At 51.5% G+C, this 25,961-nt stretch overlaps 1 protein-coding gene across 2 annotated transcripts in view; it reads right to left on the bottom strand.

The window, feature by feature from the left end:
* Positions 1-25,961, bottom strand: part of EPHB2 (EPH receptor B2) — a 184,603-nt gene that overhangs the window by 16,669 nt on the left and 141,973 nt on the right. For both annotated transcript variants that reach the window (XM_059915759.1, XM_059915767.1), the window contains exons 5-7: positions 24,946-25,281; positions 9,565-9,689; positions 1,686-1,848 (exon numbers count right to left, since the gene is read on the bottom strand). In XM_059915759.1, the coding sequence (XP_059771742.1) occupies positions 1,686-1,848; positions 9,565-9,689; positions 24,946-25,281 (624 nt within the window). The remainder of the gene's footprint in view (positions 1-1,685; positions 1,849-9,564; positions 9,690-24,945; positions 25,282-25,961) is intronic.

The raw sequence follows: 25,961 nt of genomic DNA, 5'->3' as shown, positions 1-25,961 counted from the left end.
TTCATGGGATTTTTGTGTAAAGAACTTAGCATAACTTGTAGCACATAGTGAGCACTCAGTAAATATTAACTATTATTGTTTTTAAGTGTTTTAAGTGCCTGTCACGGTTAAGTATGTCATGCATCTTGTGTGATTCTCAGAATAGTCCTATGACGTACTGACTATAATTATCCCATTTAACAGATCAGGAAACTAAGGCTTAGCAAAATTGTGATTTGCTTAAGGTCACACAGTTAGAAAGTGGCCAGTGCCAGCATTTGAACCCAGGTCAGTTTGATCCAAGGCCATGGGCTTAAGTGAGATAATGTGTAAAATGTGCTCAGCATTTGGCCCTGGCTCTTGGAAACCATTCAGTGCATTCTCAATGTCATCAACATCTTCACTGTTTAAAATTTTATTATTACTACTTCTCATTGCCTCCATGACCAGACAGGAGCTTATTGAAGTCAGGGACTAGGTCATTTGTGGGTCCTTAGAACCAACACATATTTGTTGAATTAATAAAGAAAGATCTTGAGACAGTTCCCCAATCCCCAGGTCAGTGACCCTCATCCAACACGCAAGAGGACCTAGAGAGGTGAAAAACGCTGGCCATGAGGAAGGGGAATCTTCCAGAGGAGCTGAGTACTAGGAGAGATGGTGGAGCTATAAGGGAGGATTTTTGTGATAAGACAATAATTCAGGGGTCCAGGAGCCTCTGAAATGTTCAACCAGGCAAAGGCTGAGGCCCATGCCCAGTGGTTGAAGCAGATGCTAAGAAGGGATACTGAAGTCTGGTCGTAAGTATTCTGCTCTGGAGTTTGGCTGGTTGGGGAAAGGGCCCCCAGACTGACAGCAATGACAACTATGACCTTAACTACTATTTGGTGAGCACTAAGGACGTGAGACCTAGTGCCAACCTTGTGCTGGGCCTGTACCTTTATCCCCCATCCTGACCCTAGTTTGATGATGATGATGATAATGAGTTAGTTGTTGTCATCCCCATTTATAGATCAGAAAATTGAGGCTCCGAGTGGTAAGGTGAGTTACTCAGGACCACGCAGCTAGAGCTGAATCAGCACTGTAATTTCCATCTGTCAGGCATTAGAGTCTGCATTCTTTAACTGTGCTGCTTCTCAAAGATTATTAGAGCAGGAAGGGTGCTTAGAGACCATGTGGTCCCAAACTTGGAGACACAAAGCACATGGGCTACAACCTTCCATTCTCTTGCCCAGGGAAGACATTACTAATCCATCCCTGCACTTCTCCCTGCTGAGCTCAGACGTGGCTTCAGAATTCTTCTCAAACCAACTGCAAGTCACTGGAGTAATGTATGGATAAAATGATTGCTCTCTCAGATGGAATATGATACTTTCATTTTATAGATGAGAAGAAACTGGGCCAGGGAATGGAATTGGCTTGCTCAGAGTGGCTTTGCAAGTTGGGGCTGAGCTCCCAATGGTCCTGGGAAAGGACATGATGGTAACGGAGGAGTCCATATCCTTTCCGGGCCAGAGAAACAGTCCTCTATAATATGGCTGTGCGGTTTGTACAGTGCACAAAGGTTCTCACCCAGGAGGGAGGGAGAATTGACATCTAGAAGAGGGGGTGCCTTTTCTAATTTGCACAAAGGCACTTTATAGGAGGTGGTCCTTGCTCTGTTTGTAGAGTCAACACCTTCCTCCTGCCCTCTGGACCCTGCTTACCTTCTGTCATGGTCTGGAAGTACATCTTGCCACTGTAGCGCCCATAGCCCGCCACGGTGCGTGCCCGCACCTGGAAGACATAGATGGCGCCGGCTTTGAGGCCCTGCACAGTGACCGTGTTCGTGGGGCTTTTTATGGCTGTGGCGTTGTACTCACTCAGCTCCTGCCGAGGAACAGAGAAACCAGTTAGTGAGGTTGTAGCCCAGAGTCCACCCTCCACTCCTGCCACTTGGGGCAGGTCTGGCTACTGGACAAACACCTGTGGTTCCAAATTCTTCACTCCTTTCCTGTAACAGAATCACATACCCAAACTTTTTGCATATGATTTGCAACACTTCCCACAAAAGAAGGCAGAGCATATTTCTTTACCTCACAGATGGTGAATTTGTTCATGTGACTTGGTTTGGCTGTTGGAATATTCTAAAGGATGTAATGCAAGTAGAGGCTTTACATGTGCTTGTTGATTTGACCTGGTCTCTTATGCTTCTGCCATCTACCATGGTGAGGCTTAACCTGCGTAACAGCTGGTTCCAGAAGGAGAAACTTGTGAAGAAGACCTTGACCTAACTCCTAGACTGAAACAGCACCACCTCAGTTGACCCACAGACAAAAACCTATGAGCAAGAAAAATAGCCACTTGTTGTAAGCCACTGGATTGTTGGAATTGTTTGTTCTGCAGCATCATCTCAATAACAGCTGACTAATACACATATACTGAGTGGCCACTGTATGCAGACCCTGAAGACTAGACTGTGAGTTCTTAGAGACAGCAGGGAGAGGGCCCAACTTATTCACTTCTGCATCCCTCTTCCTGCCCCATGCCTCTACGGATTAAGTGGACGGACTCCCCTTCAGCCTCAGCACATTTGAGTGAGGCAGGAATTAAGGCCCAGAAAGGGAAAATGATGTTCAAGGTCACATGCATCAGTTGGTGGCTGTTTTGGGACTCAAACTAAGTCTCCTGCATGGAGCCGCCTCTAATACCTATGCCTTTGGATACCCAGGACCTGATGGTCCCTCCTTTGAGAGAGGAGAATGCCAATTCTGACCTGATCACTGCCCAGGGTGACCCGAGGAGTCTGGGACAGGACAAAGATCCAGCTGTTGCAGTGGGAGTGGAAAAGTGCTTGAGTTAATGCAGATGTTTACCAGCCTACATGATGCTTGTTCAGGTGTCTGTCAGCTACCCAGCAAACCCTCCCCAAATACTCTCTTTGCACTAGGCCCTGGGTTGGGCACTAGGGACCCACAGGAGGTAAAGCAGAGGCCCTGGCCTCCTTGGAGAGCTCAGTTCAGTAAAGCAAATGGTGGGGAGATCTTAATCCTTTGAGGATCATGAACCCCTTTGAGAAACCGATGAAAAGCTATGAACCCTTATGTAGAAAAATGCACACCTGATTGTACATGTTAATCATGTACATGTCCGGGGACCCAGAGCCCTTGAAAACTCTCATGAAACAATTAAATTCAGTGTGAGCAATGTTATTACAGATAATAATTGTAACTACAATCCTATTATGTAATTACACAACTACATTGTAATAATGTAATTACAATGTTATTATAGTGTATAGGTTAAAGGGAACTGGAGCCAGACTTTCTGGGTTCAAATCCTGACTCTATTATTTACTACCTTTGTGACCTTGGGCAAGTTCCTTAACTTCTCTCTGCCTCCTTCTCTTCACCTGTAAAATAGGGATAATAATAATAATAGCTACCTCAAAGGGTTTAGAGAATGAAATGAATTAATACGTATGAAATGCTTACACGGGTAGGGTAAGCGCAGTGAGCCCAGGGGCATGTGATCTGGCCTGGGTGGGGGATATCAGATGACGTCAAGGAAATCTCCCTGGAGACTGGGGGCAACTGGAATGGAACCTTAAAGAACAAATAGAAGTCACCCAGGCAAAGAAGCAGGAGGGCGTTCCTGGGAAGGAGCAGCAGGTGCAAAGGCAAGGAGGTGAGAAAGAGCTTGGGATGTGGGGGCAGCAGCGGATAGGCAGTCTCTTCTCCTGAGCCAGATCCCCTGCCTACTCCTCCAGGAAGCCTCCTTGACTTCCTCGCCAGATGTGTCTCCCCTCCTCTGAGCCCTGGAGCACTTGCTGTCTGGTTTCGGCTATGTCCCGTCACCCTAGGCCCATGCTCATCTCACTCCCTTGATTGTAAACTCCGGAGGGAAGGGGCTGTGTTTTGTTCCCCTGTACCAAGCATAGGGGCCTGCATGCAAAGTCCTTTGCCAACGGCCACAGGGTGAAGGCTGTACTCCTTAGCCTGGCATTCCAGACCCTCCATGACTTGGCTTTTGCCAGTCTCTCCTGCCACATCCCCAGGGCCCTCCAGGCTCCAGCTATATGCAACTGCTTCCCCTTTCCCTAGTAGGGCTGCCAGATTTAGAAAAAACAAAACAAAACAGAATGCTCAGCTAAATCTGAATTTCCGCTCAACAATGAATAATTTTTTAGTATAAGTATGTCCCGTGCATTCTTTGAGACATACTTATACTAAAAATATATTTTAAAAAATTCAAATATAACCTGGTGTCCTGTATTTTATTTGGCAATCTGACCTTACCTGGACACTCTGAGCCTTTGCAAGTGCTGTTGCCCCTGTCTGAAATACTCTTTACTCATTTGCCTGGCAGTTCCCTACTTATCATTCAAGACTCAGCACAAGTATCGCCTAGGCTGGGGAGACTTCCCAGATGTCCCAGCCAGAGACTGCAGCCCCATTGACTCCTCTCCCACTCACTGTTCTGATATAAATGTGTCTTCTCTAAGCCTGTGGGTTCCCTGGGGCAGGGACCTTGTCTGGTTCATCTCTGGGACCCCCAGGCTGGGCACATAGTATGTGCTCACTAACTACTGACATAATGAATGAATGAATGAAAGTTAAACTAGTCATTCTATGAACCTGGGATGCAGTGCCATAGTTGGCCACTAGGTGCCGCTGTCCAGCATGGGATGGGCTCAGGCTCGAAAAGGGGGATTGGATTCTGCAGACTGGGTGGCTGCCCGCTTAGAGGCTGGAAGTTTTAAGTTTCTGATTGTATGAGGAGATGGGAGGAAACTGTTGGTGGCATAGGTGCCTCGGGAAATTTAGGCACTAACCTGAGTGGATCCCTTCTCTAAAGCTAGGCACAGGACTGGGCAGGGGATTGAAAGTCATTTCAAATGCCAGTTCTTCCACTTTTTGCACTGTGACCTTGGGAAAGACCCTTCACTTCCCTGAGCCCGTTTTCTATTCCGCAAAATGGAGCAATAAATGCCAACTTTTCAGGGTTGTTGTGAAGATAAAATTTGATCAGGTAGTGCGTGGCACATTGGAGATGCTCGAGAGCCATCTATTCCCTTCCCTTTCCCCTCTCTTTGAAGTTCCATTATCTGCATAAAGATTAAGCACCAACAGATTATGGGAAGAAATTTAGTATGAAATCCACTAGTGCTTAGTTTAGGTCCTTACCCAGTGGACCAATGAGGCACTGGTTGCATTTCTTAAGCCCTCTCAGCCTCGGTGTTCTCATCGCTAAAGTGGGATAACACCACTATGTACCATACAGGGTGATTGTGGAGATTTAATGGGAAAAAAAGGGGAAAGCTTTTACCATAGTCTCTAGGACACCTAAAGACTTAGTAAATGTACGCTACCACCATCACTGTTATCATCAACACGTGATAGAGTAGGCCTTCACCAATGGTCATTAAATGAATGAGTGACTGCAAAAGTGAATGAATGAGTGACAAACCTCTCCATGTAGATACAACTCCATGTACACTGGGCAACAACCTGAATGCAGCCTGGACTTTCATAGTTCACTCCCTCCTCCCCCAACCATTGCTCCCTCTGTCTGGAATATCCTTTCCCTACATTTCTGCCAAGTAGAAGTTTCTGTTGAATAAACACATAAATCGATGTGGCCTACGAGGGCCCATCCGCCTCACAAATGACTCTTCTTGAGCTCTTGGAGAGCCAAAGGGAGCGTGAACCTGTGTGCTTCAGGGCAGCTGCCAAAGGAGGCCACCTCCCCTGGGATGCCAGAACCAATGGAAACGGCCAACCATGGTCTGGCTAACACCATTCGTCAGCGGCATCCAGAAGCCTTCCAGCAAAGTGGTTGTCAGCTCCGGGCTCCGGGCAGGCTGGGAAATCCCAGTGGAGCTGGGGAAAGGCCAAACGGAGAGCCTGCTCCAAAAGAGCCCGTTCTAAAGAAGGAAAGGAGGAGTGGGAAGGGTGATGGGGGTGGGGCCCACAGGGGACTGCAGGGCTCAGTTCCTAATTTCCCTACCTGGGAGGATCTGGAGCATTCATTAAAGAAATCAATTGCAGGCACCAGGAGGATGCTGGAGTGTTAGTTAAGAGCCGGCTGTGGACTTATCAGAAATAAATCTCGCCACTAGCAGCCCGGCTCTCCCTCCCCAAGGGCGGGGCTGACTCAGGAAAGTAGAGGTGGTGGCTGGGATGTCACAGCTCAGGGGTAGAAGCCACGTCTGGTTCTCCTCCTCACCCTCTGCTGGTGTCTTCTCCGACACTTTCATCAACAACTTTTTCTTTCTCTCCTTAAATCCTGCCTTTCTCCTGGATCCTATCCTTCCACTTCTGTGTTTCCTCTGCACCCTCTCCTGTCTGTTCTTGGCTACATCTCCCTACCCCTGGCAAGCACTGCACCTACATCTGCAAATCACAAACCCACATGTACCCCCAGGAAAAGGCACCACCATCCACTGGGAGTCATCTTTCACATCTCCCTGGTCCCCTGAGTTCCAAAATATTGTCTGATTTTTTCAGCTTCTCACCATCTCTGCTGCCAGCCCTCCAACTCCACGCCACCATCATTTCTCTCTTGGCGTCCCATAAGAGCCCTGTGCTGGGTCTACCGTGTCCCTGGGACCCCCTTGCAGTCTATTCTCCACATGGCAAGTTGTAGGAATCTTTAAAGTAATAGGAGTCAGATCACATCCTTCCAGAATCTCCTGATGGCTTCCTATCATACTCTATTAAATTGAATCCAGACTCTAACGGCCTGGAAGTCCCACCACAACCCCACCCCGCCTCCCTCCCCAAACTCCTCCCCTACCAATCCCTCCCTTGTTCTGGTCGCTCCTGCCACTCTCTCCTTCTTTGTTCCCTGTATGCAGCTAGCACACTCCTGCCCCAGGGCCTTTGCACATGCTGTTCTTGCCGTCTGGAATGACCCTGCTCTCATCACTTGTCTGTCTGGTTAACTCCTAGCATCTTTCAAGGCTCTGCTCAAATGTAACCTAAATGAAGATTTCCTCTCATCCATGCCAGGATTATGATGCCCCCATGAAACCTTTGCTGGCCCTTTTGTGGCCTGTAGCACATCCTGTCTAATGGCTATTTGTGTCTGAACCTGTCTTTTCCCTTGGACTGTGAAATCCCTGAGGCCTTCAGGCATGTCTGGTTACTCTGAGTATTCCTGGCATCCAGCAGCCCAGCCCAAAGCTGGTGACAGTGAATGTTGAACGAACCAGAGTCCATCTCCCCACTGGCAGAGCCAAGCTGTCTCTTTCTGCACCCAGGCCCTGGGAGGAGGGGTTGACAGAAGTAAGGCCACGTCTCATCACAGCTGTCCCTCAGGTCTGCCCCTCTCTTGCCATTTGTGCCTAATATTCTCCATCAGGGCCTGATCCTGTCCACCTCTTAACAGTCATCCCAGAATATCCCTGGGAGAAAACTGGGAGGCAGGAGGGCCAGGTGAAGTCTTCCACTTAGCAGCTGGGTGCTCTTGGACAAGTTACACAACTTCCCTGTGCCTCAGTTTCCCCTCCTGTCCAGTGAGACGAATAGCACTGCTGCGAGGATGAATGAGGTGACAGAGGTGATGTGCTCAGCCCGTAGTGGGCACACAGGAAACGTGAGCAGGTGGTAACTCTGGCTGCTGCAGGGCCTGCTGGTCCTGCCACCCCTGGCAGGGGCCTGGGGATGCCCGGGTAGCGGCAGAAAGTAGGACAGAGCTGCCTCTTGGTTCACACCTCCATCAGCCTCCCCAGCCCCTCCCTTCTCGGTAGGAAATGGGTCGTAGGCAGGACCCGCGCCGGGATTTCTCATTTCCGTTCCAATCTTTGGGGACAAATGCTTTCAGTTTCATTTAATCATAAAGCTTCTTAATTAGTTTTTTTTTTTTTTTTTTTTTTTTTTTAATTCTGAGCTGCTAAGCTGTCCCTGCCAGAGGGGGTGGAAGTGCTGGCTTCTGCAAAGCCTGGGGCTTCCTGGGCCTGGCAGCAGCTGGTCCAGCTACCCTGTGTGCCCAGCTACTTTAAGGCTCTCCAGGGCCCAGCGAGGGTGGAGTTGCTTCCCTCACCTCATCCCAGCTCAGGCCGTCCAACAACACCTCAAGCACCTACTGTGTGCCAGGCGAGGGACACAGCGGAGATAAGGCAAGGTCTCCACTCTCTACCAAGGCCACGGGAAGGGATTCACTCACTTATTTATTCAGCCAATGTTTATCAAGTGTCTCCTTGGTGCCAGGCCCAGGGCGCTGGGAACAGGTGGTGTACCGGACAGATGTGGTCCCTGGTCTCTCGGAGTGCACTGCTTAGACGAGGGGATGAGCGAGGAAGCAATCACAAAGCAGCTGGGTGAGGCTGGATAGGTGTTTGCCCAACCTCTGAGACTCACCAGAGTTTGGCCGATCCAGGGGTTAATAGAGTGGGAGGGCTGGGCTGGGGCTTGGAACGTGGGCCCCAGCAGGGCTGGCTGGAACTGCCTCCCCCTCTCTTCCTCTCAGTCGTTAGGGAGAGCTTTTCCATCCTTTTCTGTTTCCCAGTGGGCTTACCCTCAACTAATGTACTTCCTGTAGTCATTTACAACCTAGTCTGAATGGGAGTCCTGTGACCCCTTTCCCAGGGACAGTCTCTGTGGCTATTTGGTGCCTCAGGGAGCAGTTAAAAATGTCATTATCCAAAAGAGAGAGCTTCCTGAGCCTCTGATGTCCAGCTGCTCTGTCCCCTGCTGTCTCTGTACTGTGCAGGCCCCACATTCAGATGTGTTGAGCTCACCTGGCCTTACATCATGTAGCTCTTGCCCACCGAGAAGCAGGCAGGGCAGAAGAGGGAGGAAGGGAAAGCACACTTGTCTCTGCTGAGGGCCAGGCAATGCTGGGCACTACACCTGCCTTTTCTCCTTAACCTTCACAGCTGCCACGCGAGAGAGGTGGTCTCATTTGTATTTGACACAGGGGGAAACTGAGGCTTAGAGAGAGAAAGATGCCTGCCCAAGGTCACACAGCTGGTTATGGATGGAGCTGGGATTTGAACCTACAGCTTCTCATTCCTCGTCCAATGCTCCTTCTTCTACACCAGTGGCTTCCAACCCTGGGTCCCTGAAGGGAGCAGTAAAGGTCTGATTTAAAAGCTCAAAGAGAAATCACTCTCTCCCCATACATACAAAGGGCACTCAGGCAAACAAAAACAAGTGTTTTAGCTGGAATCAGAGCAACATGGGGAGGGAGCTCCACCCTCTCACTCTGTACAGAAGCTCTCTTGAGCAGTTTCAAATCTCTGCTTCAGAATGGGTAAATGACTAATTATTACTTAAGAAATGCAGCTTTTGGGAAAACCAGCTTTTTCAGAACATCAGGCCCATCAAAATCAAGATGAAAGGGGTCTTGGTGGGGAAAGGGCTGTGACCATTGCATTTTACTGAGATTGTGGCCTGATCCCCTAGACCAGAAAAGCAAGACTCAGAGAGGTCAAGGCAACTGTCTGAGGTCTCACAGCTGGGGAGGAGTGGAGCTGAGGCCAGGGCTCTTTCTGCTTCACCAGACTGCCTAGTCTTGCGGGATGATAGAACCCCAGAACCCAGCCTGGAAGGGGGCCCTGCGGGAGGCGGGAGTGGGGAGAGCGCCCAGGAGCACACGTACCTTCTCATAGTACTGCAGCTCGTAATCCAGGATGACGCCATTGGGCTGGTCGGGCTGGGACCACGACAGGGTAATGCTGTCCACGGTGCGGCTCACCTGGTGCATGATGGACACGGCCGATGGAGCTGGAAGAGAGGTCAGAGGTCAGGGGTCAGGGGTGGGCATAAGAGGGTGCAGCTTCTGGCCCAGCCTCAAAGGTGCCCAGACAGAGACCTATGGGACCACAGAGGGGAAGGCATCTGGCTTAGGCCACACAGCCAGCCTGGGGAGCCGACAGGGTGCAGGGCCGCAGGTGCTGCTCCCATGGGGCACCGTCAGATTACAGACACCGACAACTCCAGCCATCCCTGGGGAAGCTCAGCCACATCAAGTCAAGACAGATGCATTGGGCCCCTTCCCTGGTCTGGCCCCAAGTGGGTTGGACGAAATGTTAATTCATTCTCTCTTGGAGCTTACAGTCTACTGAACCAGGGGACATACAGACCCTAGACATGGTGACGGGGCTCTGGGACAGGGAAGCAGAGACGGTGGGAAATTCATTCACTCCTTCAACAAATGTGCATTGAGTGCCTCCTATGTGCAGGGACACTGCAGTGAATAAAAATGACTGCGAATAAATCCATAGCTACTATGGATGACAGTTTGGTGGTTCCTTAAAAAGTTAAACACAGAATTACCATATGATCCAGCCATTCCACTCCTAATCATATACCCCAAAGAACTGAAAACAGGTACTCAAGCAAATATTTGTATGTGAATATTTATAGCAGTACTATTCACAACAGCTAAAAGGTGGGAACAACCCAACTGTCTATCAACAGATGAATGGATAGACAAATTGTGGTATACACATATAACAGAATATTATTTAGGCATAAAAAAGAATGAAGTACTAATGAAGTACACTACAATGAGGATAAAGCTCAAATACATGCTAAGTGAAAGGCAGATGCAAATTGTATGGTCACATATTGTATGGTCCCATTTATATGAAATATTCAGAATAGGTAAGGTGATAGAGACAGTAAGCAGATTAGTGGTTGCCAGGGGCTGGAGGAGGGAGCATGGGGAATGCTGGGTACGGGGTTTTCCTTGGGGTGATGAAAATGATTTGGCACTGGATAGAGGTGGTAATTGCCCAACACTGTGAATGTACTAAATGCCACGGAACTGTACACGTTAAAATGGTTAATTGCATGTTACGGAATTTCACCCATCTCTCCCAGCAGCGTTGCTAGTGCCCTCATGGAGGGTGGTTAGATGTAGGAGACAAGATGTCAGAGGAGGGACTTCCCTGGTGGCGCAGTGGTAAAGAATCCACCTGCCAATATAGGGGACACGGGTTCGAGCCCTGGTCCGGGAAGATCCCATGTGCCGCGGAGCAACTAAGCCCGTGTGCCACAACTACCGAGCCTACGCTCTAGAGCCTGTGAGCCACAGCTACTGAGCCTGCATGCCACAACTACTGAAGCCCGCACGCCACAACTACTGAAGCCCGTGTGCCTAGAGCTCGTGCTGTGCGACAAGAGAAGCCACCGCAATGAGAAGCCCGCACACCGTGTCGAAGAGTAGCTAGCACCTGCTCGCCGCAACTAGAGAAAGCCCGCGCGCAGCAACGAAGACCCAACACAGACAAAAATTAAAAAAAAAAAAAAAAAGATGTCAGGGGAGGCTGTGTTTAGTGCTAGAAGGACCCTTAGAAATAATTTAGTCCCATCCCCTCATTTTACAGGTGTGGAAACTGAGGTCCAGAGAGGGTTGTGAGCTGCCCAAGGTCACAGTGAGTTCAAGCTTGCTGCCCCTTCCTTGATTCCTTCTTTCACAGAGCACCCATGCCTGTGCTTTTTGCCTTCTTCTCAAATGAAACAAACCTGCACAAAGCACCTACAACATGTTGGCCATGGCCCTGGGCCCTTCACACGTGTGTGTCCTGAGCTGACTGTCAGTGAGGGGTAAGTATTAGCCCCACCGACAGGTGCAGACCCCGAAGCTCAGAGCAGCACAGGGCTTCCTGAGATGACACAGCCCGTCCGTGGGGGAGCCGGCATTTGAACCCAGGTCTGCCACTCTCCAGAGAAGTGTTTGTCCATGAGTCCTGACCCGGTCCTTCCCTATGGTGTGACTGGAGCAGAGCCCCCTTGCCTCTCTGGGCCTGAGGTTTTCATGGTCCCAGGAGGGACTGAGGACTCACCAGGGTGAGAGGAGCACCTCCTGCAGTCTCTCCTGGCTCCTGGGCAGGTCCGTGACAAGCGGATGCCCTGTCTTGACCATCACGGTGATTCCTGAAGGAGGCTGAGGCTGACCCTTCTCCTCCCACCCAAATCCTGCTTTCCAGGGGCTCTGACCACACTGACATGAGCGTGGATCAGGGACCGGTAGGGGCTCCTGGAGGATTAGTGCTTGGAGATCCTCGCCTGTTTCCTGCTCTGTCTCTGTCCCTTTGTCCCCAGCGTGGAGGGAGCTGTCTATTGGTCAGAAGACCCAGGCCCTGCTCTCTGGCCTGCTACTAACTGACTGGGCAACCTTGGGCAAGTGACCCCCCTCTCTGGACCTGGTTCCTCCTCTGCACCATGGGCACAGCTGGAAGATCCCTGTGATCTTGCAGCTCAAAGGTTCCCTGCCTGTCCTTCCTGGTTAGCCCTTGTCCTGGAGTTGGATCAGCCCAGGGGCCAGCGTGGGCCGAAAAGGTCTAGGCTTCCCTCCAGCACCCCAAGGAACTGTGGAAAATTGGCCCAAGACACCCCAGATGGGGTGGCACCACCCAGAAGAAGGACTTGGACCCTGGCCTAGGTGTCCCTGAAGAGCCTCTGTTCTTTCTGCCACCCCTCCCCCACTGTCCCCCCAAGGGAGGGCTGCCTGTCCCTCAGCTTGGCTCCTTGCCCTGCCAGGGGCAGTGGGCCTTCTGGGGAGATCAGGGACCCGGCTCCCAGCAGTTTCCTCCTTAGTCAAACAAGGAGACTCTGTCTTCCTTGTTCCCTGCCAGGGTATCAAGAAGACCCAATCCAGGGCTTCCCTGGTGGCGCAGTGGTTGAGAATCTGCCTGCCAATGCAGGGGACACGGGTTCGAGCCCTGGTCTGGGAAGATCCCACATGCCGCGGAGCGACTAGGCCCGTGAGCCACAATTACTGAGCCTGCGCGTCTGGAGCTTGTGCTCCGCAACAAGAGAGGCCGCGATAGTGAGAGGCCCGTGCACCGCGATGAAGAGTGGCCCCCACTTGCCGCAACTAGAGAAGTGGCCCCCACTTGCCGCAACTAGAGCCCTCGCACAGAAACGAAGACCCAAGACAGCCATAAAATAAAATAAAATTAAAAAAAAAAAAAAAAGAAGACCCAGTCCAAAGGAGGGGCCCCACCAACCACTGCTTATTGACATCTACTAATGCTGGGCTATGTCCTCAGTACCCATGCACCCATTTAATCCTCACAACAACCTGTGAAGCAGACCTCCTTCAGCCCATTTTTCAGATGGGGAAACTGAGAATCACAGTAAAGGGACTTGCCTGAAGCTACATAGATAGTAAGTGGCTGGACAGAGCAACATATTCTCATGCTTCATGAAGTCACGTGAAGGGCTTTCAGGGCTGTGTGTATGTGTATAATAATAACAAGGAAAAAGCCACTAACCTAACACTTACTGAGCTCTTATTCTGTGCCAAGCCCTGTTCCACGTACTCAACACCTATTAACACAGGTGTAACACAGAATTCTCACAACTGCCCTATGAGCTGAGGGCTATTAACATCCCCAGTTTATAGATGGAGACACTGAGGCTTGGAGCTGTTCAGTGACCTGCTCAAGGCTCATGCGGCAAGGCAGTGGAGGGCTAGCCCTTGAACCTGGTGGTTCAGGCTCTTTACCAGCGCAGCCCTGGTTACCATGCGGTCAGCCCAGTTCCAAGTAAATGCTCACCGGAAATTAATGAGGAAATTGCTAGATCCCTGTGGAGGAGTGGTCAGAGCTCTCGGTGTCTTGGTTTCCTCATCTGTAAAGTGAGCCTAATGGTAACGTGCCTTGGGGGCTGTTGTGAGGACAGATGAATGAAAGCATTTCAGGTGCTCAGTGTGGTGCCTGGCACGTGGTCAGCTCTGTGAGTGTTCACGGGTATCACTAGGCACTGGCCACTGTGCACTGAGCAGCTGACCAGCGTCATTCTGTTTGATCCTCTCAACAACAGTGTGGGATGGGGGTTAATAGCTGCAATTTGCAGAAGAGGAAACTGAGGCTCAGAGAGGTGTTGTGACTTCCCCAAGGTCACACAGCTAGTGAGGAGCTGAGCTATGCCTGAAGCTGAACTATCCTGCCCCAGCTCTTTTCCCTGCTGTCCCTCAGAGCTGGTCCTACTCTCTGTCCCCTCCCTCCTTGACCCTGTCTCCAGTCCCAGCCCCACTCCTCCCTCTGGAGCCACCATTGTGTAGAGCTTGTTCTCCTGGACTTCTGGCGGCCCTGGCTCCTCTGTGAGGCCCGAGCTGTCTGTCCCTCTCTCCAGCCTGTTGTAGTCAGCTCCCCATTGAAAACAACAAAATTAGTCCCTTTTGGAGTTTCCCAGATCTGGGCTAATCTGGGGGATCCTGGCTGGGGGCTTACCCTTCCTGCTGGCCCAGGAAGCACCCCGCCCCCAGGCCTCCCCTAAGCTTCTCAGCCCCTCTCAGACAAAACACAGGGCAGTGTGACCACTCAGGGGGGCTGTGTATGTGTGTGTGTGTGTGCGTGCGTGCGCTCATGTGCACGCATTCACATGCACTGGAAAATCAGTGAGGATGCTTTAAACTCAGCCACTAGGGATTCGAGGAGGGATATGCCCTGCCCCTGCCTCCAAGGGTCTGAGGATAATTCTGGTGTGAGGGGCTGGATGAGGTCATCTTCAGGGCTCCTTGGAATGCTGGGATCTCTCACCAAGGTGGGAGGGGTGTGTATGTGGCGGGGAGGGCGTGCTGCCACTGCATGTCCGTGGAGCATCAAACACGGACTGAGCCCGTAGGGATAGGTGAGGGGTATTCTCATTAAGCCGCCACTACGTGCATTTACCTAGTGCTTCCTGCTGAGAACTGTAGAAGGCTCAGCTAAGGAAATTCCAATCCAGCCCCCAGAAGGGCAGTCTAGGTTAGTGGCTGGGAGCCCAGAAGTGGAATCAGACAGACCTGCATGCAACTCCCTACTCCTCCACTCCTCAATATTGTGACCTTGAGCAAGTTCTCTTAACCTCTCTGAGCCTCAGTTTCTATACCTGTCCAATGGGGACCCTTACCTGGCAAGGATGCTGTGAGGATGAAAGGAGAAATGCAGGTAAAGGTTTAAATGTGATGCCCAGCACCATCAGGAGGGAGATATTATTAAGACTATTTCAATAGAGTAGAATGCTACCCAGGGCTGGGGGTTGGAGGAAATGAGATGTTGGTCAAAGGGTAAAAACTCCCAGCTATAAGATGAATAAGTTCTGGGGACCTATTTACAGCAGGGTGACTATAATTAACAATTCTGTATTATATACTGGAAAGTTAAGAGAGTAGATCTTAAATATTATCAACACACACACACACACACACGCACACACACACACGCAGGTAATTATGTGAAGGGATGGAGGTGTTAACTAACCTTACTAAGGCAATCATTTTGCAATATACATGTGTATCGAAACATCACAGTGTACTCCTTAAATTTGCATATGATCTATGTCAATAATATCTCAAGAAAGCTGGAAAAAAATTTCAATTCAGAGTCACTGTGATGTTGGCACGATACTGGGTGCTGGGGCTCAAGAGAGGAACCTTGCAGGGTCTCTGCCTTCCAGGGGGCACAGTCTAATGGAGAAGGCATATTTGTTTCAGCCCAATGAGTGCCTGCTCCAGGCTGGGCACCATACTAGGCAGTGGAGAAACCATGAGACTTGGACTTGGTGTGGAGCTCCTGGATCCAAGCCCCCGTTTTGGAGCTCGGCCAAGGTGATCCAGTCCCAAGCAGGGGTGAAGCTGCTCCTTCCACATCTCTCCCTGCAATTTCACCTCCCAATAATGGAGGTGAAAGTGGTAGCGTGTGTCCCTATAGATTACTGGACTTTTCCAACTTGAGTGGGAGTAAGGAGATAACCAGGAGACCTTGTTAAAACTCGTATTACTGGGCCCCTCCTCCTGCCCACAGAGATTCTGGTTCAGCTGGTCTGGGATGGGGTCTGAGAATCTGTAGTTCTAACAAGCTCCCAGGTGATACTGATGCTGTTGGCCTGTGGCCCATATTTTTAGGAGTAGTGAGTGGATTCAGGGCCAGAGAAGGGAAGTAACTTGTCCAAGGTCACACAGCAGGTAGAGGTGGGCCCGGGACTAGAGTCTAGATCAGCTGAGTCCTGATCTAGTGTATTTTCCACCCACCATGCTGCTTCTCCCAGCCCAGCTCTGCCCAAGACAGCCCCTCTCATCTGCCCAGGCTAGAGTATTCCTCCGGGGCCCACGGACTCAGAGTCTTGATGCAGTGGTACAGGTAGTTTCAGGAGAGGCACAGGGATGGGGCTGCAGAGGCAGGTGGGGGCCAGACCTCCAGGCCGAGGAGTTGCTTTGTCGCAAAGGCACTGGGGAGCCACAGAAGGACTGCAGTAGGGGTGGCAACCTGTTCCTTAACTAAAACACAAGCTTGTCATCTGGACAACCTCTGGATGCCCCATGATGCCTTAAAAAAAAAAAAAAGGGAAGGCCCCACAGCTAACACCTAACACTTTCTTGTTCGCTCTACACCAGGCACTTTTCCAAATGCTTTACGTCAATTAACTCATTTAACATTCATAGCAACCCTGAGAGGCTGGTATTACTGTTATACCCATTTTATAGGTGAGGAAACGGAGGCACTGAAGTATGAGGTAACTTGCCCAAAGTTACCAAGCAGTGGAGCTGGGATTTGAACCCAGGCCCACCCAAGTCCAGCATCTCCTCTCCCCTCCATTGGCTGCGGCCGATGCAGGCTGACCACAGAGGTCTTGGAACCAGTGGGCCTCAGAGGGCTGCTGCAAAGCTAACTCGGTCCGGCTCTGGCTGACTCCCCTCACCCACCACCCACCCGGCCGCCCTGGCTCTGGGCGCTCAGCTGTTGGTGGAGGCAGGTCCCCCACAGCCATGGGGGTCTGGGCTTGGCGGGCTTAGCTGGCAGGCTTGGGTTACAGGCAGCTAACTCAGGCTCTGATCCCATAAGCCCCGTAACCCTGGGTGTGGCAAGGAGGAGGCATTTGCTGGGAAGATGATCAAGGCGGGCCAGTGAGGGCCAAGCAGGGCTGGCCTTTCTCCTGGAATCCAGGGGGATTAACGGGCGGAGAAAAGGGAACAGCTGGATGTTCTCCCATCCCTCCTGCTGCCCGCCGCCCACCCTGAGGTGTCAGGTTTCCCTGTAAGTTGGTCTTTAGGGAATTCTGGTATTTTCAATTACCAGCCAGGCACACCGGCAGGGGGATGGGATCAGTGGCGCCCCGTGACCCCTGCAAGGAGATGGAGCCCCAGGGAGCAAGCACAAAAGGGGCTTGTGGTCGAGAGGTTAGGGGAGGCTGGCCAGGCAGGGCCTGCTCGGTGGCGGGAGCAGGTGGTCAGGGGCCCTGCTGCCCCCAGCGAGCCCTGGGGGAGCTTCCAATCTCTTCACCAGCTGAGACCTGGGGAAGTAGCCTTCCCTCTGTGTGCCTCGTTCCCCCTCAGGGCATGGATCCCTACTGAGTCCATGGAGTTGCCCTAATTCCTGTCTTCTGACATCCTTTACACATAAGAAAAATAAAGCTCCATTTGGTCTAAGCGACTATGGTAGACTGGTTGTATTACTTGCCTCTCTGTCTCTATATCCTTTGCCCTGTAATTTGTGTAATCCCCCTCTGACCCTGGCTCTGGGCTTGGCCGTGTGACTCGCTCCGGCCAATAGAATATAAGCAAATACGACATAAGCAGAGGCTTGAAAAAGCCCTCGCGGTGTATCTGCCAGCTGTCTAGGTGCCCCGCCATGGCCACGAGAACACGCCCAGGCCGACCTGCTGGAGGATGAGATACATGGAGCAGAGCTGTTGCCCCAGTTGTCCCCACCAGGGCCATTCCTGACCAGCCCACAGCACTCAACCCCAAACATGCAATAGAGCCCTGACAAAATCCAAAGAGAAGAGGTGCTGAGCAACCCTGAGTAGCTGGAGCGCAAACGTATGAATGCTCCTCACCAAGACCCATCCAACCAGGAGACTCACGAACTAGACAAGTGCTTCTTGCTTTTACGCCATTGCTTTTGTAGTTGATTGCTAAACAGCATACTGTGGCAGCCTGTTACAGGCAAGCTGAACCAATCTTAGCTGATAGTCTAGGCGGGCAGTGCCTCCACGCTTGGGAGGATCAAAGAGGACGACGCATTTAGAGCGCTCAGCCCAGGGAGGGACGTTGCCCTCTCCCTCTCTCTTCCTTTCCCCAGGCATGGGCCTCACTGGGGGCCCTCTTGTCCTATCTCTCTCTGATCCTCTCCGCCCCCAGGGAGAGAAGTAGGTGAGTACATGATCATGTCAGTTCTAGAGACCAGCCACTGTGTGCCCGCTCCACAGGAGGGCAAAAGGATCAGAGGAGAACATGGCTGGCAGAAAGGGCTTTGGAAAGTCAAAAATTTTTCCATGAGAAAGCCATGTGGAGTGGTGTCACGGACAGAGACTCTGACACCTGGCGAGGGTGTTAGAGACCAGCTCCGCCAAGGGCCTGCTGTATGATCTTGGGCAGCCACTTAGGAACCTCTCTGGGCCTCAGTTTTCCTCTCTATAAAAGGAGGTGTTTGCACTGGATGAATGCTGATGTACTCTGACTTACGTGTGCATGTGATAGGCAGAATAACGGCCCCCAAAGATGTCACGACCTAATCCCGGAATCTGTGAATACGTTATCTTACATGACAAAAGAGACTTTGCAGATGTGATTAAGGTTATGGCCCTTGAGATGGGAGATTATCCCGGATTATCCAGGTAGACCCACTCTAATCACTTGAGTCCTTAAAAGAGGAGAATCTTTCCCAGATGAGAGTCAGACGAGAGAGCGGGAGCGGGAGGGGGACTCGACGCCCTGTTGCTGCTTCTGAGGTGCAGGGAGGCCTCGTGCAAGGACTGGAGAGACGCCCCTGGGAGCTAGGGGACCTCCCAGCTGACAGCTGGCAAGGAATCGGAGACCTCAATCCTAAAAACACATGGAGTTGAATTCTGCAAACACCCCAGTGAGCGAGGAAACAGGTCATCCCTTAGAGCCACCAGCAGGGAACACAGTCCTGCTGACACTTGATTTTAGCCTGATGAGATCCAGACTAGACTTGTGACCCACGGAACTGTAAGATAAGAACTGCGTGTCATTGTAAGTTGCTAAGTTCGTGGCATTTTGTTGTAGTAGCAATAGGAAACTAACACACCTTCTGATTTCATTTTTAAGTCTAGCTGCCATCTATTGTGCCCGGTGCTTTGCCCACATTATTACTAACTTGGCAACCGTCTTGCAAAGCTGGGATGATGGAAACATGCCCATTTTGAAGGTGAGGATTCTAAGGCTCAGAGAAGTAAGGTTCCCTAGACAGCCTGATCACATAGCTTGGAAAGGGGTGTGCTGGATGAGGGCGGAGTTTGTCAAGTTCAGCACTGATGCCTTTTTTTCCCACACGACCCCCTAGGACATGATGATGGGGGATCTTCCTAACTGGTCAGTCAGTATGGGTGGCGCCAAAGGCTGCATTTGCTCAGCCAGGCTGTGGTGTGGCAGGTCTAGGTACACAGCTTGCCCTGCCTGTGCAGAAGGCTTGGATCCAGCCAACACTGGGCCCTGAGTATGCAGTGATGTAATTATTCAGGCTCTGCCAGCGACTTGCCTGGTGGGCAAGTCATTTAACTCTTAACACCTTGCTTTCCTTACCTGTAAGATAGGAGAATAATAGAACCCACTGAGGTTGGGGAGATTCATCATTCAGGACTTGGTATCTGGCAAAAATAATAAACCACTTGCCAAATGTGAACTATTGTATGATTCGAGTGAATACAGAACGATCTCTGCTTTTTGAGTGCCTGCCATCCCAGGCAGCCTGTGAGGTACCTTGAGAACATGAGCTCAGAGCCTCACAGCATCCCGCAAAGAGGGGGTGGTAAGGAGGCCCATAAGGAGGATGCGATCGGACACAGGCTAAGTGACTTGTCCGGGGCTAAGTGCCGGTGAGCAGCTAGGCTTGATTCAGAGCCAGGTTTGTTTGCCTGATTCCAAAGCCCAGACCCTTCCCTCCACCCCTGGGACCAGGCAGAGTGCAGCTCTTCAGGGCTTGCTTGGGGTGAGAGTGTGTCCGCTGCAGCCCTGGAGGGAGGCCCGGAGTACTGGGGACGGCCCCTAGCACAAGCCCCACGTTGCTGAAATGCTGCCCGCACCTAGGTCTGCATGGCTGCCTGCGCCTTGTCATTCGGATCTCAGCTCACACGCCACCTCCTCAGAGAGGCTCTCCTCTGATCCTCTGATGCCGCCGAGGCTCGCCCTCCCCCTCCCGTCCATCTCTATGTTGTCTTGTTTGTTTGTGTCGGGGACCGTGGACGCTGCAGAGCCAGACTGAACCCTGCATCTGCCCCTTCCCAGCTGAGTGAGCCCGGGCACGTGCTTGACCTCTCCCAATCCCGTTTCCTTATCCTCCAAGTGGGGATACGCAGCCCAGCCTGGCCTCCTGTCTCCGGGGGGCCCTGAGAGGACTCGTGAACACGGGCGGAAAGGCATTCTGGAGTGGCGGAGTATAGTTCGAAGGCAGCGTGACGGCTTTATGAAGTCAGACGACGGCTCTGGCCCTGGTGAGTGCCAAGGGATAGCGAACAAGGCCCAGCACTTGCCCAAAAGAAATACTTTTTCCTTATAAGGCCATGAGCTAGATATTTATATATTGAATTTTAGGGTCCGATTAAAACCGAGCACTGAATGCGTTTGTCTGGAAATCAAGTCCCCAGTCTTGTTTTCCAGCCTCATCGTACTTCTCCACACTCCACCTCACTCCATGCTTCTCTGGACCCCTCGGCAACTGCTCACCAAGCATACATTGTGGTGTGCCCCTGTCTAGGCTCCAGGAGAACCACAGTGAGGGAAAGGAGACTCACTGTGAACCAATGAGTGGTGATGGTGGGGAGACAGGAATGAAATGATCAAAGACGTGAAGCTAAAATCTCAGCCACGGGAACTTGAGGGCCGTGGTGCTGGGGGCATGTGACCAGGTCAGGAAGGTCAATGAAGATGAGCTAGGTCAAAAGGAAGGGGGAAATGGGGCAAAGCATTCCAAGCAGCAGGAGCAGCATTTGCAAAAACTCTGTGGCAAAGAAGCTTGGTGCCTTGGAGGAAGAGAAAGGAGAACTCTCCCTCCAGTCTGCCTTTTGTACTTCCCTCTCCTAGGATACCTTCTTCTCCGCATGATTCCATCTCTGCTTATTAGAAGCTTCTCTATTATTCAGAGCTAAGCTCAAATGCCTCCTCTTCAGGAAGACTTCCATGGCATGCCTTTCTCCCATTCCCCAGGAGGAAATGATTTCTCCTGCCTGTGATCTCCCTCACCTCCCAGACCCCTCCTTGGGTCCTCATTTATGCCATCTAATATGTAAACTCTGTCCATGTCTTATCTTCCCAACCAGGGCATAAATCTCAATGGCAGGAACCGTGTTTTCTACAGTGTAGACTTGGAGTTTCATGGTCCTGGGTTTAAATCCTAGTTGAGCCCACTTAGTAGCAGGACTTCGCATAAATGACTCCAGTTCTCTGGGCCTCTGTGTCCTCCTCTGGCAAAGGGGGATAGTGCAGTGAGGGTGTGTGTGGCTGCACAGCCCCCAGCTGGGCTCTGGGCATCTATGAGAGAGGGGGGCTTGTTAAGGGGCTTGGAACAAAGAGGAGGGGGAAAGGGTGGTTAGGACCCAGAAAGCCTCAGGGCTTTGAGGGCTTACAGGGGCTTGGACTCACTTAGACCTGACTTTCCCAAATTTGTCTGAGGCTAAGAAACACTTGAGCCACTTGTTAAAAATGCTGATTCCCAGGGCTTATTCCTGGGGTTCTGATTCAGTAGGTCTGGGGTGGGGGCAGGGGACCTGTGTTCTGAAAAAGCTCTCATGCAGTTCTGACGTACAATTTGGTGGGGAAATTGAGGCCCAGAGGGAGGAACTGATTTTTCTCAAGTGTGATAGGTTGGATGGGTGATCTCAGCTCTGCCTCTATTGTAACAGGATCACACACCCACACTCTCTGCCAAGGAGCCCTGCAGGGTACGTTCACTGTGGATGACTGTGCCACAGGCAATGGCATGGGTTTATGTGGCCTGGCTTGGCTTGGCCACTTGTGTTCACACCATTCACCACAAGAGAAATAAGCCTGGGGGGCTGCTAGTCCAAGGAGAATGAGGAGACATATGGAACAGACTGAATCCAGCCCACATTCTGGAGCTCTGCCCAGCTCAGAGGACCTGGTGCCGATTAGCTAAACCCTAGCTGACCCAGAGACTAGTGAATGAGAAAATAAATGTTATTATTGTAAAATACTGGGCTTGGGGGTGGTTTTGTTATGCAGCATCATTGCAGCAATAACTGACCAATACACTAAAGTCACATAACAAATGAATGACAAAACTGGGATTCAAACTCAGATCCCCTCTTCCTAACCCAGGGCTTGTTCCTCACTGCTTCTGCCTTTTAATCCTGAGGGCTCCCCCTGCACCCTCCTCTCTGGGAGCCCTCGCTTCCACTCTGCCTCATCTCTCTATTCTCTGGGAACTTCCAGCTCCAGACAGGAGGGGTCCATCCCAGCAGCCTTTGCTGCTAATAAGCTGAGCTGGTTAAGTAGGCAGTTTGACATTCAGGGCTCCCAAATGGATGCAGGGGAGGCCTCCACAGCTAGGGAAAGAACTCCAGGGTCTCTGGGGAATTCTAGCTTCTCCCAGGTGAACAGAGTTCCCTCGCCTCCACCCCCACTGGGAGCCTGGCTTCCCTCCCTCAGAGCTTTGTCAAGCTGGAGAGACTCACAGCCAAGGCTTCATAATCTGCCAGGTGTGTTTGCCAACAGCTGCTGGCTTTGGAGGGTTCTCTCAGATTGCCCTCCTTGAGTCAGCTCCATCCCAACCCCAACCTGAGGGGGGCTTAAATGCACCCACGGGCCTGCAAGCGCTGCAGCACATGCTCGTAACTGCACCCTCTCGGCCCAGCAGCACCACGAACGCTGACAAACAAAACCACACTCCTTCCCACACACAAACACACGGACGGGCTGAGCCACCTTCAGATATACAAACTCAAGCTCAGACACAGCCCCCTCCATGCCCCTCAGATTCAGACACACCCATGCTCACAAATGCACGTATATGTGAGAAGCCACATGGCCAGTCATGTGCAATCACAAACACATGGTCACTCAGACATATCCAACGACACACCACACATTCTCACCAATGTGCACACTCACACACGCACACTCACCAGACCCACAGTCCATGGTTCCTTGGATGCACCGTAGACTGTGCTGAGCGCTGGAGTCTGTAGACCTAGTCAATTCCTGCCTTGCATCCTGCCTAGCTTAGTGACTCAACTTCTCTGAGCGTCATCTGTGAAATGAGGACACAGGTTCCTCCTACTCCAGGAGGCCGGGGGGTGGCAGTGAGGTCATGTGTGAAAGCACTCCTCAACTAGCCAGAGCTGGCTCCCCCTTCTCCTCCGTGTCCTTCCGCGTGCCCTTCCTCCTTCTCAAATTCCATTTATTCCTATCATTCCCTTCAAAATTCTGTTAGTCTTTCAAACTGCAGGTCAAATCCTGCCCCCTCCAGGAAGCCTTCCTGGACCTCCATCTCTGGATGCCCTGAGCGCTTACTGTGTGGGCCCCACCTGGCATCAGAAAGATAAGCTGGGCAGCCCATTCACTTTCTGTCCTGGAGCCTGACCTCCCTTGGCTCTACTTAGATGGGGCCCAGACCACGCTTCACAGCAGGGGCTTGGCAAAGGTTGCTGAGTGAATAACTGGGGGGCACACTCACAATGCCAACCACAGAGTCTTCTGCAGGAACCACAGGAACCATAAGGTCCTTGAAAATCTCACATGGCCCTTGGGTGGGGATGAGGCTGGAAAGTGTCTCCTGGACCTGGCCATCTGGAGGTCCCAGGTGACCCTGAGGATAGTGGCTTTGGTGGAGAGGTAGGGCCGGAAGCCTGAGTGCAGTGGAGTGAAGAGGGGATGGGGGGAGGTAGGGAGACTGCATTGTTTGGCAACTTTTTTTTGTTGTAAAGGAAAGAGGGCAGATGATGCGGGTGCCACATGGGGTCACAGAAAGGATTATTACAGATGAGCCTGGGGAGAGGAGTTTTGGTGGAGTTAGACTGGAGGGGGCTGAAGGTTCAGAGGAAGCACGTGTGGAAACTGCTAGATGTCCACTGAAGTCTGTCTCCCCACCTTCTGCTGTGATGGAGGTTTGAGTTAAGCTGGGAGAGATTACATCTCCCAACCTCCTCTGTGGCTCGGCGAGGTCACGTGACCACGTTCTTTCCAGCGGACCATGCCCTGGAGCGACGGGCGCCACTTCTGCCTACCTTGTTTAAAACATATTGCTGGGCTTCCCTGGTGGCGCAGTGGTTGAGAATCTGCCTGCCAATGCAGGGGACACGGGTTCGAGCCCTGGTCTGGGAAGATCCCACATGCCGCGGAGCAACTGGGCCCGTGAGCCACAATTACTGAGCCTGCGCGTCTGGAGCCTGTGCTCCGCAACAAGAGAGGCCGCGATAGTGAGAGGCCCGCGCACTGCGATGAAGAGTGGCCCCCGCTTGCCACAACTAGAGAAAGCCCTCGCACAGAAACGAAGACCCAACACAGCCATAAATAAATAAATAAATAGAACTCAATTATTCTATATCCCAAACGAAAAAACAAATCTTAAAACAAACAAACAAAAAAAACATATTGCTGTCTCTTCCCTTCCTGCAGTCTAGAGCGCAGACAAAATTGCAACTCAGCTTCAACCAAGCAGACAAGGAGCATGGAGGCTGGTGAGACAAAACAGAAGGAACCCGGGTCCCTGAACCTCCAAGTGGATCAGAGCTACCCTGCTTACCTGGACTGCTCACCCCTGGACCCTTACATGAGAGAGAAATGCACTTCTGTGTTCTTTAAGCCACTGAACACTGGGCCCTTTTGTTACAGCAGCTTTACTCTCACCTTCAATAACACATGCTCAACAAATGCCTGCAATTATTATATATGCCACTACAGTGGAGAGGCAACACTTACTCTCCCAGGTGGCTGGATCACACGGACAGCCTTGGAAAAGAGGAAACCACTCCACAGATGTGAAGGAGTCTTTAACAAGGGCTGGCAGGATACCCATCTGGCTCAGCATGGCGCGGAGCTGCCCCGGGCGCTTGCATTTGAAGTGCTTACCTGCCTGGTTGGTGGTGATGTTCACAGAGGCGAACTGCGGTGAGAAAGGACTCTGGTCGGTGACGCCATTCACGGCCTGGATCTCAAAGGTGTACTGGGTGTGGGCCAGCAGGTCACTGATGTAAATGCGAGGCTCGGTCAGGCCCAGCTGGCGGGGTGCGTACTGCACGTTGTCCCCACAGCGGGTGCAGGCGCCCCGGCCCGAGCCACAGCTCTTGCAGATGATGTTGTAGACAAGATCCTCACGGCCTCCTGAGTCCCGGGGCGGGCTCCACTCTAGCATAAGTGAGGTCTCATTGACACTGGAGATCACCGCCTGGGGTGCGGAGGGGATGGCTGGGGAGGGGGAGAGGTGTCGGTCACTGTGGGCTCTGGGGGTACGTTCCCCAAGAGATCCCTCTGTGCCCACTGCCCTGGCTCCAGCCTAAGCCTCCCAAAAGGTTTCCTCCAAATCCTTTCTCCTCTCCACCCAACAGACAGGCTTCTAGAATATAACTCGCATCCTGGTACACACATCTGCTTAAACCTTTCTCCCTGGACTCCACCCTCCTTGGTGTTCCTTGCTAGGGACAGTCTTTTTGTGTTGGGGATTATATCCACCCAATATCTATTTCCCCCTTTTCCTTATAACCCAATTTTATTCAGGGTGGCAACTACGTCCAGCTAAAGACTATATTTCCCAGCCTCTTGTGATTAAGTGCTGGCCACTGATATACAGAAATTGCTGGTTAGGACTTTTTTTTTTTTAAAGAAAAGAGACAGCTGTAGCATGTCCTTTTGTCCCTGTCATACTTTCTGCTGCTGAGAATGTGTGTGATGGCTGGAGCTTCAGCAGCAATGTTGGACTATGATGTAACCTGAAGGGTAGAAACCACATGCTATGGATGGAAGAGGAGAAGAAAGTGCTGGGTGTCAGGGAAGTTCATGGATTTACCACACTACCCCCAGGGCTGCCTATCTTTGGGTTTCTATTATGTGAGAGAATAAATCCTTATGGTTTAAGCCACTGGGGTCAG

Source organism: Balaenoptera ricei, chromosome 1, assembly GCF_028023285.1.
Source record: "Balaenoptera ricei isolate mBalRic1 chromosome 1, mBalRic1.hap2, whole genome shotgun sequence".
NCBI lineage: Eukaryota > Metazoa > Chordata > Mammalia > Artiodactyla > Balaenopteridae > Balaenoptera > Balaenoptera ricei.
The sequence above is the reverse complement of the archived record's forward strand: the minus strand, read 5'-3'. Positions and strand labels throughout refer to the sequence as shown.